At 42.7% G+C, this 19,739-nt stretch overlaps 1 protein-coding gene across 6 annotated transcripts; it reads left to right on the top strand.

Moving 5' to 3' along the window:
• The first annotated feature begins 254 nt into the window (after positions 1–254).
• On the top strand, positions 255–17,058 carry OPTN (optineurin). Of its 6 annotated transcripts, none has more exons than XM_027722483.2 (14): positions 255–328; positions 1,002–1,181; positions 2,881–3,083; positions 5,202–5,357; positions 6,469–6,545; positions 8,584–8,718; positions 9,834–9,915; positions 11,457–11,572; positions 12,240–12,389; positions 13,361–13,454; positions 14,125–14,283; positions 14,971–15,101; positions 15,848–15,927; positions 16,096–17,058. In XM_027722483.2, exons 2-14 carry the CDS (start codon positions 1,016–1,018, stop codon positions 16,215–16,217), a joined length of 1,671 nt encoding a protein of 556 aa, XP_027578284.2. In that variant the 5' UTR covers positions 255–328; positions 1,002–1,015; the 3' UTR covers positions 16,218–17,058. The 6 variants fall into 6 exon arrangements, with proteins under 6 accessions (XP_027578284.2, XP_039242095.1, XP_027578285.2 ...); XM_039386161.1 differs by lacking the exon at positions 255–328 and adding an exon at positions 404–420 and having other exon boundaries at positions 1,005–1,181; XM_027722484.2 differs by lacking the exon at positions 255–328 and adding an exon at positions 405–420.
• Positions 17,059–19,739: the final 2,681 nt, after the last annotated feature.

Here is a 19,739-nt window from a genome sequence, read left to right as displayed (position 1 = left end):
CTGTCTGATCCCTCATCTACTCCAGTCTTCCTCTTTCCGTGGACCCGCAGGGCTGTACCCCCTGGGGGGCAATGATCCCCACACGACTCTGCTGCTCCGGTTCCCGCTGGGCTGGCGAATTCCTGGCTTCTCAGGAATGTGTGAGGGGGGTAGCCGCGGGGGGAATGTGTGAGGGAAGTGAACACCTCGTGCCCAAGAACTGGGAGGCGCGGGGCTGGGAAATCCCCTCGGAGTCGGAGAAGGAGGAGGCGGAGGCGGGGTCGGCGGGGCGGGCAGTCAGTCAGCTGAGCCGAGTCGGGCCGCCGCCGCCATGGGCGCGTCGTGAGGGGTGAGCAGGCAGAGGGTTCCCCGAGGCCAGCCCGCAGCGGGGGGACGGCGGTGGCTGTGACCGGGCTCGCCCGGTGACTCGGCGGATCGGGGGTGGGCCTGCGGGAAGGGAGGGAGGGAGGGAGGAAGGGCAAGCGGAGGAAACAGCGGCTTGCGGCTCCCGGAGGCCGGGACGGGGTGGCCGTGCCCGGGCAGCGGCGGGGGCGGGCACCCCAGCCTCCCGGGAACCCCTCCGGGGTTATGCCGGAGAAGGGGAAAAGGAGACGAGGAAGCGAAAATGAAAGTTAAAAATCAGCGGAAATGGGATGTGGGCGTGAAAAGCAGCGCCGGGGCGCTGTCAGGGCCAGGCGGGCGGCGGGGCCCGGGCGCTGTCAGGGCTGGGGAGGGAAAGGGTGAGACAGGAGGTCTCGTTTCATTCCCAGAGGATTGGGCTCCTGAGGGAGGGTTGGTTAGCCCTAGAGCAGTCTTGGGAATCCTATGTTTTAGCCCCGTGGGAAATTAATGTTTTATGGAGGCTCATGGATACTCTGGTGTACGGGGTCAGAGGGATTGAAGGAGCCTGTGTGCTGTGACAAGACACAAAGCCTTGCTTGTCATAGTACAGTGAATGCATGATTATAATTATTTCATAATTGAGCAAGGGATTGAGAATTTTCTCTTTCCAAACCTTGTAGTAGCTGCTTCAGAGATGTCCAGCAAGTTGAAAGGCCGTCCTGCTGAAAATGGAGAGCATCCCAAGGGTAAAATGGAAAACGGAGTGGACAGTGGGGCTGCCCCTGCCCTTAGTACCTACACCCCAGAGGAGATGGTGCAGCAGATGAAAGAACTAATCACTGAGAACAACGAGTTAAAAGGTGAAGGCACGTGTGAGCTGGTTTTGAAATGCAAAAGCCCCAACTCTCATCTGAAGGGTTGTTTTTTTTTTTTTGTTGTGACTATGAATTCTGTGCTCATTTGCCCTTGGTGGATAACATTTTATACCTGGGTAGTATTCACTGTATAAAGGACTCTGCAAGTGGCAGGGCCAGTTGATAGGACTCATGAATAAGATGCTTGATAGGACTCATCAAATTGAATCGGTATGGAAGAGTAGGGAGAGAACAGCCCAATTACTTGCTTTAGAATTTGATATATAAGCAGTATAGTGCTGTGTATTTTACGAGGTGAGGTGAAAAATCTCTTCCTATGATATGCTTTTTGCTCGTCAACCTCTAAAAGCTTTTTTGGTTTGTATGGTGAGACTGTTGGCTTCATTACAGACTAACATTTTGTCATAGCTGCATCAGGAGGGGTGGGTACTGCACCTTCTGTACTTCAAAAAGAAGTGATGGCTGTGGCAGAGTATATCTGGGAGAAACTAATAGCTTTCCCTGAAAATTCCTAATAATTTGAGTCTTTCAGGTGAGATAGATTTGTCTCTGGATCCCAGGAATTTAGGTGCCAGATATTTCTTCCTTTAAATGATTGGAATAAAACCTAAGGGATCTGTGAGTTTTCTGTGTAAAAGACAGAGGTATCTCACTGTTTATATGACAGCAGAGCATGAAGTCACATATCTCCTGTGTTCTGATTTTACATTATTGTTTAAATTCCTCCTGAATCATTTTAGGACCTGGTCCGAGTGCTCTGTCTCATGGGTATCTAGGAGGAAAGTTTTTTCTAGAAGTACATCTGGTATTTTGCTAAAAGGTTCTATATCATATAAGATAATGTTCTGGGACATATTTACAGCAGCTGGAACTCATAACTTGCAGAATCCTTCTCCAGATTACAATTATTTACATAACCTGAAGGATTTATGGGCTGTTTATAATATGACATCAGGACATGATGGAAGTTACTGGAAAACATAAGTATAAAATATTTTTAAGCAACCTGCTTTGAGTTGTTTACTTTAAACAAAGCAAGTCTGAAATAATTTCATTGACTCTGCCTAAAAATCTTGTAAGCATTTTGTAATAGTAAGACTGATGCTACTCACTGACTTTGTTACATATGAGGAAATAACTGGGCTCTAAGTTGTTTGGTATATTTTTTCAATGCTTGCAATCAAGCCTTAACCAAATGTTCAAGTGGAGCATTGTTGGGCATATTTGAGACATTTTATTTGATAGCATCTGTTTCCATGCAGTAATTTACCAGTCTAGGCTGCCTGTTTTCCCTGCCAAGTCTCAGTAGCTTCAGAAGCTCAGTTCATCAGCTTCATTTGGGTTGATCATGTCAATAACAGGCGCAGCAAAATACCAAGTACCTCTTGTGAACAATGCTTCTGACTTGTACTTCTTGGCTTAGGGAAAAGTCAAGAAGTCAGAGAGTGTAGGCATGTGATTTCAGGAGAGGATTTAATGCTATTTGTTATAGTGCTAAGGGACTATGGGACGTTTAGTTTTGGTTTGGTATTCAAGGTATGTGAGGAGGAGGTTCACATTTCATACCCAATTATTGCCAACCCATTTGATACCGAGGAATGCTGAGCTCAGTGTAGTGGAAATCTGCTGTTTCATGGACAGAGTATTAATGTGAATCAATGTCTTGTCTCTGGCTACCATTTAGAAGCCATGAAGTTGCATAACCAAGCTATGAAGGACCGATACGAGGAACTTTCCATCTGGAGAGAGAAGCAGAAGGAAGAACGAGAATTTTATGAGTCAAAGTTTAAGGAGGCGAAGCAGTGCTTGCAGGCCAAGTGCATTGAAAATGAACAACTACAGCAACAACTTCAGAGCTTGAAGGAAAAAGAAGAAGGAGCTGAAATGGTAAATAAGGAATTGTTTGGATTGACACGCTTTTGAATTGAAAGTCTGGAGCGTTCACTCTCTTTTATGATTCATGTCACTGGGAAACTTGGAGATTGGTTAACATCTCCATTTTTATCCTTAGCTGTAACTTATTTTATAAAGTGAAGCCTCTCAGAGTGTAGTAACTGAAAATTATGCCACACCTGAGATAATTTACATTTTCATTAACATTTAATAAACAATAATAATTAACATTCTTGACATAAGGAGTAAAAAATCAGCATATCTTGCTAATTTTTCATTCTTTATTTTGTTTACTCTTGGATATCTCTTGACTTTATCCCTCCCTTTGCTTGTTAGATTATCTGTCTCTCATGATCATTTAATTGCTTTTTGTATTTGTGTTTCCAGGGAGAAGTTGACAAGTAAACAAAAGAATGACATGCCATCTATTTTTATTATATCAGTCTTCTTTTACGGAAGCTCTTTTACTGAGCTCAGATTAGATCTGTGCTTCTGCTGCCCCATTTGAGTCTGGCTGAGCTTCCTCCCTCTGTCCAACTTTTGGCTCTGTAACACATCATTTCTAATGTTGCAGGTGGTTGTGTTGCAGCCAGGAAACATTTTGCAGGTGGTGCTGAAGGCGTCTGTGGCAAAGCCTATTTAAACAAAACCTGCTTTGTGTCCCACATGGTCATGTGAAAAGTTATTTAACAAGAAGGTCCACATAGAGACAAACTGATGCATCCTGGTACCTACAGAAGCCATGTGGATTCTGTGTTGCTTGATGAAGGATGAGTGTGTTAGGCTTTTTCTTAACCTTTTCTTAACCTTTCTCTTTTCCTCTCCTGCCTTTTTTATGGAGCTCTGTAAGAAATGTTTCAGCATGTAAGTCAAAATTGGCCAATAAGCTCAGAAGTTACAAGGGGGGAGAAAGTCAAGTTTAAATAGTGTGATTGTGTAAGTATCACTTGCACAACCTTTACAGGCTGAAAGTTGTGTTTCAGGATTGTCAGGTAACCTCAGGATTTCATAAATCTGGAATATTGTTTTAAGGGGAAGTAGGGGATTTATTCTCCTTTTGTCTGTTGTAGAACTTCTTGTTCTCGGAATGCTAAAAGCACGTTATTGCCAGAGTTTTCCAACCTGCTTGAAGAATCTAACATCTCTCTCCTTCACTGGAGCTGACTCTTGATTGAATCCTCTTACAGCATAAGCACAAAATCATAGGCAGCAGCAAGTCAGGAGGTAGAGTGAGAGACACTGTCAGCATAGAGAGTTTGAAGATTTGGCATAATCATAGGTGAGAATGTAATTCAAACTCCAGGAATTGTCCAGAATTTACACTGATGGTATGTGGTGTAATAAAGGCATTATCAGGAGTTGGCAGGCTCAGATTACAAAATGAGAAAGAAAAAAAAACTCACAGGGAAAGGTTCATAATGGCAAGAGACATTTAAAAGTGAGAAAAAAAATGAGACTTGCTGGTTATGTAGAGGCTTAAGAGAGGGTTTTGAGGATCCCGGGGAAAGGGAATAGAAAGAAAGTGAAGGAGACAGTCATTATTGGAAGGAGGAATTAAGTTTGGGGAGAATCTCTGAGGAAGAGAGACTTTGTGGAAGGGATACAGGACTTTGTGTGAAGGTCAGGAAATCAGGGAGAGATGGAGTACAGAGAAGTTGTGTGGTGGGCAAAGACTGAAAATGGTGTTTGTGGGTGTGTGTAAAGCTCCTTGCCCATGGGTCTTTTCTCCCTAGAATCTTGGTTAGATTTGGGAAAAGAGTAATAAGGATATGGGTGAAAAAATACAGCGATTCTGGACAATAATTCTGTATGTTGGCTGATACCTTATGTGGTAGTGAGAGGCATAGATTTAGGGAAAAATTTACATCCTAATTATTTGTGCATTTGGAGAACCAGTCCCATGTTTTGCAGAAGCACAATGCCCAGTGTTGGATTAACTCGGTTTCACAATTTAGACTTCTTGCTGTTTGGAGAACCAAAACGTGTACAATGGGCTTTTCCAGGCAAGCCTAAACAGAGAAGAAGGGATACAGGACACCGTTGTGTTCAGACTCTGTGCTGCTTGGCTGGTGTTCCCTTTTGTTTGGCTGATGCAGGGTTTGTTTATCCCAGGAGGGCTGCGTGGCTCTCGAGAAGGAAGTGAGGAACCTGAAATCCCAGGTGCAGCGGCTCCAGGCTGAGAAGGCAGATCTGGTTGCCATCATTTCAGAACTGCAAGTCAAGCTGAACATGTCAGCAGAGGATTCCTTTGTGGAGATTGGGATGACTGTAAGTAAAGGGAATAAAAAGAACACAGTAACCTGCAGCCAGGTACCAGCCTAAACGATTCCATGATTCCTTGGTTTCTTAGATTGCCTGCCGTGGAGCACTTGTGTGTTACAAGATGTAGTGGTAAAGGACTTGGAATTTTTTTCTGTCCTTCCACTTTAATGCTCAAAGTAAATTAATTTCATAGGTAGCCTCTATTGCACTAAAAATATTCTCTGGAAAAAACAACACGGTCCATCAAATTACTTCAGAGTAGTTAAAAATGTTAAGTCTTGTCTTAGTTGGAATTTCTGGGAACATCAGTACTATGTTTTGTTAAGGGGCAATACCTGTGCGTAGACGGGCATTTTCTTTTGAGAATGGGTCTCTCTGCTGGCAGACACGTAGGGATGCAGGCAAACAAAACTAAGTGTAAAACTGTAGAGTATTCCCTAGAGGCACAAAAATGTACTTTTTCTACTATTGTTTCTGAAAAATCTTCACAGGCAAACTGTGAAATGTGAAAATGCAAGCCTCTGCTATCCCTATAACCCCCACATCCCCTTTCTGGAAAGGAGACCTGCAAGAAGAAGTTAGATTAATTTAATTAAAATTTGTTTGGTGTTGTCAGAGAAAACTTCAGATTGCAGGAGGAAACCTTCAGGGATGCATTCTCCTTTTTTTTTTTTTTTTCTGGAAGGATTCTCCTTTGGGCTACAAAGATCAAGGAGTGAGGTTTGTAGTGGGAAAGAAGAGTGGTTCTTTTAGGAGGCAACAGAATGATTTTTAGACTTAGATTTAAATCACCTGCAGTGATGTTGGCTGTGTGGTGCCCAGTCATCTTTATAGGGGAGAGTGGCCATGGAAGTTGCTGATGAAAGGAGAAGGGCAAATCTCATTATTGTGTCTCTTCTCTAATCAGTCCAGAAGAGATACAGGGAAAGGCATGTGAAGTATTTGAAGTGAAGAATTTCCAAACATGAAGATGATCTTGTAGGAGTTTTGTTTTTTATTTATCTATATTGCTATGATAGTAGTTTTCACTGGTTTTCTTCCTTCCTTAACTCAAACAAATAGAGCTCTGCCCTGCTTAGTCCAAATACCAAGCTAATAGTGCTTTTTTCTTTCCTAGGAAGGAGAAATAAATAGAACTGCAAAGGAACATCAAGAGAATGGTGGTGAAACGACCGGGAATGTTGCTGTCTACATGTACGTAGGTTCCTGTGTAATGCGTGTGATTCAGACTTCTCCAATATGTTTTGTTGTCAGTGTGAGGGAACTTCTTTCTATGAGGAATGCACTAGAATATTCTATTTTTCTGTGATTTTGCATCCCTCCATTGCAGTAGTCTTCCTGCCATATTGGAAAGACCCTCAATTCTCTGACATTTTTCCTCCCAGTTTTCACTAGCTGACAAGAGGCAGTTGGCCAGGCATTTATGGACATGCTGACTTGCCAACTCTTTGGGCTTTTTAGGAAGGCCAAACAGAAAAGATAAAGATAGAGGCTGCAGGGACTCCTTCCTAGCCTTTGGAGACCATCTAAGAGTATCTGTGCTCTACCCAATTATACTGATGTTGGTAAGAGTCAGAGGCATTGCGGTCTTTCAGATCTGAACCTGCCTGTCCTGTTTGTGTGTGCTTGGTATGAAGTGTATCACAATGGGGTAGGCTGACAGTGTAAGAGTCCTTGCTTTTCAGGTTACCAGGCTTAGGATACCAGCATTCTGTTTAGGTTACTTCTCAAAATTTGATCTTTGTATCAGCTCCAGGAAACAAGGGACTTTCTTGCCCCTGGCTGAACCTTTACTCCTTGTGGACATAGACATCTGATACTGTTAAACTTTCCGTTTTGGATACTGCCCAGTTTAGCAGCCAGTTGGTTTTGGCTGAACTCTTGTACTTAGTTTGTGCCTTTGCTTTTGAAAGGGAAGGATATGGAAAATGCTAAGGACACAGCAGGCCAGAAAGCTGTGCTCCATATGCAAGTTGTCACTCCTTACATCAGCAAGGAAGAACAGTGTAATGACAAAGAAATTCGGCCCTCAGCATGCAGTTAAGAAGTTGAAGGGGGAGGGAAAAAAAAGGTGTTATTACAGTTGTGGATGAAACTGAGAGAGCTGCTGACCACAGCCCAGGCTGCAAGTATGAAGCTTGTTGTTAGTGGTGGCTTGTGAGAACATTTACTATGAGAACACATTCCCTGTGGGACTTGCTTACCTTTGGATGAGTATCTGGCCCACATCTACAAGAACAGGGAGTATACATACCTCTTAAAATATTTCCAGTGTCACCACGTGTCTTTGTCCAGCACTGAAACCTTAGATTGGTGCTGTTAACACCTTCAGAGAAATGCGATCCACCCAGGACGGGTTTATTTCTGTAAGAGTAGAACTGCACTAAAAATCCCCTGATAAAAGTTATTTACTTAAAATATCCTGGCTGAACACTTTCTTTGGGGTATTGAATTTTGCTCACCAAAGATTTCCAGCTCTCAGGAGCACAGAGAAGACTCTGCTTTGCTTTCTGTTGTGAACTACAAAAGCAAAGTGTTAACCACACACTGTTTTACAGCTGAGCTGCTAAAATGTACAGAGTATATATCCTGCCTATCTTACCATGTAGTTGGGGGATTTTGACTTTCTGTCTAGATGGACATAAAAATGGAGGTAATAGTGTTTTATCACCTACGCTATTTTTCAGAGTTTTGTGTTTGTTCTGGTTCACTTTACAGTAGCATAATGTTATTTTGAAAAGAGCTATAGGATGTGAGGGAGGTGAAACATTGAAGAGATCTCTGAGAAAGAAGGTGATTTCTGATGACCATTTTTAGTGGAAGATGCTCTCTTTTCCTGAAAGGGAGTGAGACAGAGATAAGAAACATTCCATGTTTTATTGAGGAAAAAAATTTTATTTCTAGGAACAGACAGCAGCACTTTGCAGAAAGAGCTGCAAAATAGGTCAGAATAAGTGCGTTGGGGTTTGTATTGTCATGACTGCTTTTGCTTTCCTTGCTAAATACTAAATTGTTCCCTCAGCTGGAAGGCGACTGTCTGAGTCCTTTATTTGCACACACAGGGGCTGTGGCTGGTGGTCTTGGTTCTTGGGAACTGGGAATGAGCCCTTTCCTCAGAGCACTGATTTTCATCACTCTGTGAAATGGTGGCATCTCAAATTGGATCCCAGGGATAAGGGAATGCTCTGGTAAAGTTGTGGCTGTTGTTATTTATATCTGGTTTGGTTTGAAGCAGGAGCAAATCTGCAGATGAATCTAAGAATTTGGAGTCCGAGGAGCTAACTGTGAGCCAGCTGCTATGCTCCCTTAGAAATGAAACTCAGAAGAGGGAAAAACTTGAGAAGGAGCTGCAGGATCACAGAGAGAGGTATGAAGTAGGTGCACTGTAACATTTAAAGCCGTTTTCTTTCAGGGCTCCTGCAGTTACCAAGCCTCTGGCTGATCAGAGACAGGTTTAAAATAACAATGTGACTTGGTGGGGAATTTCCTGAGCACTCAGCAGTAATAACTTAATGTTGTGGTAGTTCTTATAGAGATAAACCACATGAGCAAAAAGATAAACTTACATGAGCAAAAGAATTTCTGTTTTATTTTTATTTTCTATAGTGTCACAGTTCAAGAAAAATTTACTCATTGCCTCTTGAGTTTGAACTTTCCCCAGGTTATGTCAGAATTATATGATGACTAGTTGAGGATGTTCTCTCCACTCATTTCTCCATAGTTATTTGGTTTTGTATGAATCATCACTATATCTAAAACAGGGATCACAGTCCTCTTCGTGATACCGGCAGGCTGCATTTGGTGTATGTGAGCTTGCAAAAGCTCCTTAGAAATGTCTAAAGTAAGTTTAATTCCAAACTTGTTTAAGAGAGGAAGTTTTCACAGTGAGATCTGTATGAGGGTCTGTCCCAGCTCAGTTATAGCAGCACAACTGCTCAGGGGTGGCAAATTGCCCAGGCAGTAGCTGTTCCAGATCCCCACTTCATAGAGAGAGTAAGACTTCCTGGACATGATCTGTTACGAAAGGTTGGTGTCACAGTAATTGATTCTACGTGGTCTTCCTAGAAGAGGTAATGAGCCATAACCAAGTGATTCTTAGAAACCTTAGCCTCTGAAAATACCACAGGAAAAGAGAGGCAATGTTAATCACTGGATTCAGCAAAAAGACTGACCCATTTCCAAAGGATTGGCAGTTCTGGACTGCACCAAAGATTGATCCCTTTGGACTGAATGTCAATGTCCTTCACTGCACCTGCAGACTTACACATCCATTTTAATTAACTGTACATGCTCAGTGTCCTGTGTTCTTCAGGAACTCCCATGGTTGTGCAGACTTTCCTGCATGTCTATGCTTTTCATTCTGCCTCGCATCTATGGCTGTGATGTTAGAGAGTACATCACATGGATGAAATCCTTGAATGGTCGCAATCTCACCTTAAACATAGGCCAAATACGTCATTGTTGATTCCTTCTGTTTTCCAGACTGTCAAAGCTGGAGAAGGAAACCAGCAACTGCCTGGACAGTGGGACACAAACTGAACAGGAAGAAGAGACTTCAGAGGCTGTAAGTACCTGTCCTCCTGAGCCAAGATTTAACAGTGTGCAGCTGATTTGTTGAGGTCAGCAGCCTCAGGGCCTGGATTTCCACTTGCATTCAGGGAGCAAGGGGCAATTATCCTGCACAGGGAATGGAAGTGAACTTTGAACTCTCCAATATGTATCTTAGAGGTGGTTCCAAATTACACCAGCCAGGGGGGTGAGATTGATGATCAAGAATACCTGCAGGTATACCTCATTACCCTGGCCATGCCCAGCAAACAGAGAGAGATGCAGACACTTCTAGCTCCGGAAATTGTCCAGACTGGGTGAATTTCCTGGCTGCTGCCTAGGTCAGCTTTTGGATCAGAATCCTATGACAGCGTACTTTAAAACAGACTTTAAATATGGAGCTCATATGGCACCTGGTTTAGGGTTTTTTGTGTTTTTAGTGGGATGTATTGCAATGGGGGGGAATAACTATCTTGGATTGAGACAAAGTTTCAGGCAAAACCTCAGTCCTCATGTTCTAAAGTAAGGGTTTGAAAGGATGTTGGAGTTGAGATTCAGCTCCAGAGTCAGACACCTAAATGTATGTGCCTGCAGCTGTAACCTCTCTGTGTGAGGTGAGCGTGCAATGTCCCATAGCCATGGAATCCATTCTAGTTCAGTGCAACTGCATAATACAGGCAACTAAGAGTGCTTATATATGAGGTAGACTGGGTTATCTGAGGTGGTATATGCTGTGGGATCTGCTGGAGATCTGTGCTCTTCTGAAGGCCAAGACAAGTATTTTAGGCCAGGGCTGGATTGGTTAAATGAGACCAGTTTGCAGTCAGGCCAAGAGATGCCCTTTCTAGGGGAAGCAAATGATGTCTCGGTTAGTTCTTTCCAGTGTTCTTATCTCAGCTTTGCCTGAGTTACAGCCTGAGCCAAATGCTCCTCATGGAAGTGCTGATACTGAGGTCAGCACTCATGTGCTTGTGATGGCAGCTGATTCCATGTGCGCTGCTGGGGTTCTGCAGAGGCTCTGCTCAGCACAGCTCATGTTACCTGCCCCTGTTGTAAAACATAGATCTTTATTGGAACTATGGGGGGTGTGCAGTGGGGGCTATTTTTGAGGGCTCTGCATTCAAAGACATCCTGGGAGAGAGGAAGAAGTTTTTCAAACCTGTTTTGTCTCTGTTTGGAGAGTGGCTGGGGAAGAAGAGGCTAGAGCTCATCCTCTGCCAGACAGCAGCTGGACACTCAGCCAGGTCTCCAGAGATGAGTCATTTGAAAGCACCACTGCAGTTACCACTCTGCCCTCCCTGGGAGGCTGCTTATTGTCTTTGAGTTACCTGGAATTTATGAAAGGGTTAAGTCAAAATGGAGTTCTGCCATATTTAGGAATAATTGTGAAGCCTTGTAGATGGGGCTTTATTACTGAGTATAGAGTGTAATGGTGCAGACTGACTTAGTCTGTTTTCTCTAGAGAAAGATTGATAACTTCCTGCTTAGATCTCTTAGCCTGCAGCTTTGCTATCTTGAATTGTCCATATGAAATTTTCCTTATTTTTTCTCTAAAAGGTTGGCAGTGAAGTAGAAGCCCTGAATTTGCAAGTTTGTGCTCTGTTTAAGGAGCTTCAGGAAGCCCATGAGAAGTTAAAAGAAGCAGAATTGATTCAGAAGAAGCTTCAAGAAAAGTAAGGTTCAGAAGAACAAAAGTTCTGTCGTGGCACTCAGTACATATTTGTAAGAAAACACCCACCTTGGGAAGCTCACCAGCTCTACAAATATCAACTTAAATGTCTGTGTCATAGAAATACTGTAAAAGATTGCTCTTGCTTTGTAAGTGGAGATGAAAGTACAGAAATACAGCAATTGTCAGAAAATCTGAGCTGCCAACCTAGTTCCATAAATAGAACCTCAGTGCCTTGAAATTTAAGATTTGGGTTTTAACCTTTTATGATGTAAAGGCAAATCTTTTCCTGTTCACCACTTCACATAATCAATCCCTGTTCTAGCGTTAGGGGAAGAAGCCAAGGGACCTGGTTATGACCTTTTTCACATGAACTATCTTGACTTTTGAAGACCAGTTGTGTAGGTTATAAAAGTGGTTACAAGACTCTCACTTTAGTTGCTTAGTTTTCTGTCAAATTCCAGGTTTTTGAGATTTATAGTAGTAAGAAAGTAACTGTTGGTTTCAATATCTTTGTTTTCTGCTGGTTGTGTACAGATTGATCTTTGTCTTTCCATGTTCCTCATCAAAATAAGCCTTTAAAGTGAACCACTCAAGGATTCTTTTTGCTATATGCCTAGTGTGCCAAACCCAGAACAGGAGAGATCAACCTGTTTTCCTTGTTCTGTCAGGTGCCAAGCACTGGAAAGAAAAAGCTTGGTTGCTGCATCAGAATTGGAGGAGAAGCAGCAGCTAATATACACTGTCAAGAAGCTGGAACTTCAGGTGGAGAGCATGCAGTCAGAGGTCAAGCTGGAACAAGCCAAGACGCATGAAGAAAAGTGAGTGTGACTTGGTTTTGTATTCCAGGAAGGTGTTGCCAGTGAGGAAGGGAAGTCCAAGGGAGCCTGGCCAAAGGAGAATTGAATTGGAAATACTGCAGTTGTGTTCTGCAGCCTTTGAAACCATGTTATGTTTGTAGCCTATGAACTAGAAGACTGTAGTCTTTCATCTACTGAACCCCTCACTTAGGAATACTTGAGCTGTCAGCTTGGACTTTCATCTTCCTTTAATCACAAAGTCGAAGGTGGAATAGAACAGGGTATAACATACAAGTAGAGGAAGCAGAGGAGTGACAACAGCTGTGCCACTCACTAGCAGGGGTAAATGGGGACACATCTTGAAGGGCAGGGACAAGTCAGGTGATGACAGTGCTGGGAAAATGACATTAATGAAAAGGTCTATGGTTACTACAATATGTTTGCAGTAGGAGAGGGAAGTGTGCAGTGAAGCTGAGAGTAGAGTAGAGAGACTCACTGTTCGCCTTGGCTCCCCGCTCCCTTTCATGTACATCTGTGTAAGGAGTGTGAAAGTGTCAGTCCAAGCTGTTCAGAGAGGCTGAACTTCCTGAAGGACATGTCTTCAGCTGCTGGAGAAGCTGCTCCTTATCTCTGGAGTCTGTGTCTAGTCTGTCTTCTCCTGCACTCTGAGCCAAGACTTGGATGCCTTCCCAAGAGAGGTGTTACATTTTGAACAGAATTTGTGAGCTTGATTTAAAAATACTGGATGATGGATTCTTCAATACAAAAGGCAGATGATCAGTAAGGATGTACATTCACACTCAATCCACAGATAGAGGAGCTCACAGTTCATTGGAAGAAAGATGTTGAGACATGGATCATGATTTTTTTGTCATCAGAAATGCAGATTGATTTGCAAGGAGCTGGGGTGGCTTTTTTCTAAGTTCTAACATTATATAGATTTCAAAGAATTAAGTTTTTCAAACTTTCACCTCTTTTCTTGTCATAAACAGGGCAAGATACAATAGCCTGCAGGACTCATATAGCAAACTTCTTCCTCAACTCACTGAGGCAATGAAACAAATTGATGAAATGAAACTCAAAGAGGTAAACTCATCACAAGAAGAAATCATAACTTATTAGAGAGGAGCGGGAAGGGATGGGAGAATCTATCCAGGATCAAATTTGGGCAGGAACCAGTTGTCATCCCTTCTACATAATAACATGCACCGTAGCAGAACTGCTGTGATAAACACAGATCCTGTGCTGTCAGTTAGAGAAAACTTTATCCACGTATCAGTAACTTCCATGGTGTTTTCCAAGTAAGGTCTAACCTGCAGTGCAGTACATAGTCCAGTCCTTAGAGAGCAGTGATGGACAAAGGCACATCACTGTTCCTGCAGCATTGTCTATAAGTGTAGGAAGGTAGATCTCTAAACATTTTTGTATTCTTCAATAGAATGCCTGCCACAGTGGGGTCTTGTTCATAACTGAATCTCCATGGAAGTACCAGATTCTTCTGTAAAATTTTGGAAACTAGGAAAAAACAGCCTTTGCAGTGTCCATTAGGGAGTTCTATTTTAACTTGATACAATGCAATTTGAAAGCTCATAACTAATCTTTAAGATAAAATATCAGTCACCACTGATGTCTTAGTCCAAGTTCCTTTGATGACCAAAATTTGAAGTTTTTCAAGGGCAGGAGAAGGAAGAAGCAAACTTTCACTTCGAGCAGGGTCATATTCGGAGTTCATCTCATAATGAGTTCTTCTTTGCAGCTGGACAGAGTGGATAAAGCTGTGGTGGAACAACTGAAAGCAAAGGTGGATTTGGCAGAACAAGCTCTTGCTGCAAAGCAGCTCCAGATAGATGAAATGAAGCAGATAATTGCTAAGCAAGAGGAGGACCTTGAAACTATGTCTGTGCTCCGTGCTCAGGTATCAGAAACTGGCTACTTCCCCCACCCAATATTCAGAAACCAAGAGGTATTTGATGGCTTACTCTGGAATACTGAATACATTTCTTCAACTCCAAAGCATAATTCCCTTACTTGGCTTGCCTTGCAGGTACCTGCAGAGCCTTTATCACCATATCCTAGGTGTCTGTAAGAGGAACTGTATGCTAGAGTCTGGCACAACAAACAGAATTTGGGAACGGATGCGTATTTAAAACCACTGGCTTAAGAATCACTGCATATGTTTTAGGATGATTTCACTCAAACCAGCATGTGTTAACAGTGACTGAAAAGGGGTTGCTTCACGTTTAAGGCACGGAACTGGCACCTTGGCCCGGTTCCACTGTCTGTGCTACAGATTTGTCAGTGTCATTGGTTGAATCACGTCCTCACTGCTTGTCTGTGCCTCGTTTCTGCCTCTGTACAGCAGAGGCAATAGCAGTGTCCCCAGGTAAGACACTTGAAGTGTCTTGTGCAGAATCCAGAAACTCTTGAGTCTTCTTCACCTTGTGAGTAGTGCAGGTCTTGGCTTTGCAGCGTGTGGGTGTCTTGAGTATATGCTATGTCTTGAGTATATGCAGGCTATGACACAGTTTTGTGATTTTGTCATATATGAATGTGGTTCAGTCAAAGTTACAAATTCTCAGCATGATTTCATTTCTCTGATCAGATGGAGGTTTATTGTTCTGATTTCCATGCCGAGAGGGCAGCAAGAGAGAAGATCCACGAGGAGAAGGAGCAGTTGGCTGTCCAGCTGGCATACCTGCTAAAGGAGCAGCAAAACCTTGAAGATCTTGGCCGGTGAGAACAGACTTTGGCTGAGCTGCCTTTGGACTGTCCTGTTACTCTGTGTACTGGAGTTGACCAACATTGTCTTGATAGCATCTCAGTAGAAAGGCAAATAACTTTGCAGACATTTCTTGCTTAATTTGAATTTTAAAAGAGGAGAAGAATTAATTGTCAGACTTCTTATTTTAATTTTTTAGTAGAATCTCTGTAAGGTGTGTTAGTTCTTAGTTGGGTGCCTTAGCAAGTTTTCACTCTAGGATGATTCGTACTTGCTAAATTCTCGCTGCTGATTCATGTGAGTTTCTTGGGTTCTGGCCTCAATTTTAGCAGTGAATCTGCAGCTAATCTTGCTGCTTATGTGCCAGGGATATCTGCCGCTTCTGGAGGTGGCAGTGGTAAGTGAATACACTGTTTCAAGTACTGTGATACTTGAATCAAGTTACATTTAACATTACCTGTATACGGAGCCCTTTTTCTAATGTAACTTGCTTTTCTGCTTTAATCAAATTTGCAGTTTGCCCTGAATAGCTGAGGTCCTCAGAGTTTTCCAGAGGAGTGTGCCCTAGATCCCTAGGTGTGTGGCTGTCCACATCCTGCTGGTATCAGTTGTGTGACCGTGATTTCAGCCGGACCCTGGCATGATCTCACAAAGCAGCAACATTTCTAGATCCTGTTTCTGAGCAGCAGTTGTGAACTAAATGCATGACCAGCTGACATGAGTCTATTTTCAGAGGCCTTACCTTATTTATTCTCCACAGAAGCTCTTTGGCAGAGATGCAGAATCGCCACGGAGCCAGAGTGCCGGATCGGGAACACTCACCTCGCCTTGTCCAAAGAGGTACTGAGAGCACCTTCTCCAGTTCACGGGCCGAGCCCTGCTGTGTTCAGGTTAAACCAGCTTTGCTTGGCTGCAGGCAGCCTCCCTGTGGCCATTCTGAAACTGGGTTGCTGGAGAGAGCAAAATCAGATAATATAACAGGTAATCATTTATCTTCTCTGCTTGCAGGAACTGGTAGTCAAGACTGGCCAGAGCAGCGGAATATCTCAATATATTCATGTCCCAAATGTGAAGAAATTTTACCTGATTTGGACACACTGCAGATTCACGTCATGGACTGCATTAATTGAGTGCTGCCCTCCATTTCTTCGTCTTCTGGAATTTCACCTGCCAAATACTTTGGGTTTTTTTTTACTTCTTGCTCAAATAATGCTCAATTCTACATCCTATGAAGGAGGTTTTCGGGGGTTTTCTCCTTAACTCAGTGGGAAAACAGTAAAACTCTTCCCCTGCCCTGTAGTCACTAATCTTGTTGTAATCTGCTTTAGGGAAGGAATTTTCATAGGTTAACAACATGGAAGTGCTACAGAACTCACAGTGTGTCTGCTGCTATGAAACCTTTCAGGAACATTCCCCTGAAGTGCTCTGCCCTATGGCTGCCCTGCAGAACGAGGTTGACTCACTGAAGTCAGAAGAGCGATGGGATATTTGCTGATCAACTCTAAGAACAGTGAGCCTGTTTCTCTCTCATATATTATATACCAGGAAAGTAATACATGAAAAAGCTATTTGAGAAGCTTTCAGCAAAATGGAGTAGTGCTGTATTCATTGAGCATTTGAAGTGAACCCTGCTCTTTCTCCAGATGGCAGTTTTATTGCTGCCCTTGTGACCATACTAATCTGATGTTAAATTTTTGATGGCTTATGTAACTTCTTGCTTTAGCCAGATGTGGGTAAGGTTTAAAACAGATCATTTAGGTCTGATACATGTAGCTCCTGATGTACTCAAGTCACTTGGTTTTATAGAACTCTTAATTTTTAAGGTGTTGTCTTGACTTTTGTTTATTATAATAAAATAATTTGAACCTGTACAGTATTGTGGTAGAAAGCACTGAGATGGATGTATCCTAATTTAAAAAATTATAATGGATTTTCATATCCCAAAATAAATCTATAACAATTATAAAATTATCTATGCCTATGAATACTTTGGAGGCTGAAACAGGATTGCAGATACAGGATTGCAAAAATCTTTATCTTTTTCCTTCACTGTTCAAAACTGAATCTTGGGAAGCAAATATGCCTGGACTCAATACAATCCAGTAGTTAAATCTGTGCCATCTTGTTCTATGGTAGGTCTGTTGGGGTCACTGAGAGGTGACAGTCCACTTCCTTCTGAGTACCAAAATCATGAGCTGGGTGTTCGGAAGGATGAGCACACAACCTGAACATCAAAGCTCAACATTTTAATATCATTTTATTACTTCTTAACAATAGTTTTAGTCCTAAAATCTGGTGTTTCTGTTTTCCACATACACCAGAAATGGAGACAGCAATTGCCACTGCTGTGCTACAAAGGGACCTCTGGAGGTCATCTAGTCAGACCTTCCTGCTTAAGCAGGGTCATCCTAGGGCAGGGTGCTCAGGATTGTGTCCAGGTGGCTTTTGAATATCTCCAGGGCAGGAGATTCCACAACCTCTCTGGGTAAACTTCCAGTGCTCAGAATTTTTTTTTGTGACAAATTCTCCTGTCAACCCACTTCCATAAATAAATGCTTCTTCAAATTGTGCTGTGGATGAAGATCTGAATCACAGAGGAGAAAATAGTCACAGAAATAAAAAGTTTGGTGACTTAATATTTTAGTCATTATTTTGCTTCAAACCTGAAATAGAAACTACTCTAGAGCTGATTAATTCAAAACAAAGGCCTCAGTAGTGTAAAATTTATGTTTTGCACTCAACAGATGAATATTATTAAAATATACACAACAAAAATACCTGTTTCTTGGGCCCAAGAAAACCTTCCTTCAGCATATTTTTCATGTCATGCTGTCAGTGAATTCTCAGCTACCAATACCCGGAGAAACAATCCTTTTTTTGCCACTGTAATTAAAGTGAGTTTTTTATTTTACTCGTTGTCACTGTTGTTCTAATTATCTCTTGGAGACTCTGGATTCTTATTTTCTGTTGCAGCTCATATAGCTGTAATTATAGCCTCATCCATAATTTCAGGTAAAGCAAGAGCTGACTAAAATCTTTTGTGAAGAGATATTCATCAGCCTCCTTGCAACCTTCTTCATCAATTAGAAGCACTCCCAGCAGATGCAATATTTTATTGGCTTTTAATTGGTTCCTTGTGACAGTAGGATTTATGGGCTTTTTTACCCTGAGTCCAATTTTATTACGGGAGCTTTGTGACAGTTATGGATTCTGCAATGATCAAAACCTGATGGAAATGCTACTGGGCCAAAAACAAACTAATAGAATGATAATAGAGCTGATTTCATCTGGGGAGCATTCACCTTAATGAAAACACAGAAAATCCACATGAAAGGCCAAAGGAGGAATTACTTATTCATTCACTGAGTCAAAATTAATAATTTTAAGAGGTTTCAGAAAGAGAGGGGACCTTAGCACAGGAATACTAACAGGAAAACATGGGCATTAGCTGAAGTAGGTCTTCATAGGAAGATAATATAGTAGGTCTAATAGTACAAATCAGGAGGGACAAGGAACTCCAAAGAATAAAATCACAATACACTGAGAACTGTCCATACAACAAGGAGGATTATTTTCCTGTTGTCATCACTAAATGCAGTCCAGAGGGCAGATGAGCTGCCATGACAAGTGAGCACAGCCAGCAGATGGTAACGAGCACAGGTTTAAGAATGCATCCCCTTTGTTTTCCCTTGAATGAAAGATAAAATTTACTTGTGTTTTAGGGTGACTGAATACTACATAGAGTCACAGAATCATAGAAAGGCTTTGGCTGGAAGGAACCAGGGACACCTTCCACTGAACCAGGTTGATCAAAGCCCTCTCCAACCTGACCTTGAACTCTTCCAGGGACAAGGCACCCAAAGCTTCTCTGGGCAAATTGTTCCAGTGCCTCCCCACTCACACAGTAAAGAATTCCTCCCTAACAACTAATCTAAACCTGCCCTCTTTCAGCTTAAAGCCATTTCCCTTTGTCCTATCACTCCATGCCCTTATAAAAGTCCCTCTCCAGCTCTCTTGGAGCCCCTTTGGTGTTGGAAGATGCTCTAAGGTCTCCCCAGAGCCTTCTCTTCTCCAGGCTGAACAGCCTGTCTCCATAGGAGAGGTATTCCCTCCTCTGATTACCTTCGTGGCCTCCTCTGGGCTCACTCCAGCAGGTCCATGTCCTTCCTATGTTAGAGGTCCCAGAGTTAGACACAGCACTCCAGGTGAGGTCTCCCAAGAGTGGAGTAGAGGAGCAGAATCACCTGCTGGCCACACTTGTGATGCAGCCCAGGACATGGTAGAGCTTTCTGGGCTGTGAGTGCACATTGACAGGTTATGTTGAGCTTCTCATCCACCAATACCCACAAGTCCTTCTCCTCAGGGATGCTCTCGATCCATTCTCCTCCCAGCCTGTACTTGTGCTTGGGATTTCCCTTACCCAGGTGCAAGACCCTGCACTTGGCCTTAACTCCATGAGGTTTGCATGGTCCCACCTCTCAAGCCTGCCCAGGTCCCTCTGGATGGCATCCCATCCCTCCAGCATATCACCTGCACCACACAGCTTGGTGTCATCAGCAAACCTGCTGAGGGTTCATGAAATGCTACTTGTCCACTGTTTTAACAAAGGACATTCTTAGTGTAGCAGTGTGTCCCACAATCAGTACCCTGAC

This window comes from Pipra filicauda, unplaced genomic scaffold (assembly GCF_003945595.2).
Source record: "Pipra filicauda isolate LSUMZ 115617 unplaced genomic scaffold, ASM394559v2 scaffold119_size3216105_pilon, whole genome shotgun sequence".
NCBI classification, from domain to species: domain Eukaryota; kingdom Metazoa; phylum Chordata; class Aves; order Passeriformes; family Pipridae; genus Pipra; species Pipra filicauda.
This window is presented reverse-complemented; position numbering and strand designations above follow the sequence as displayed.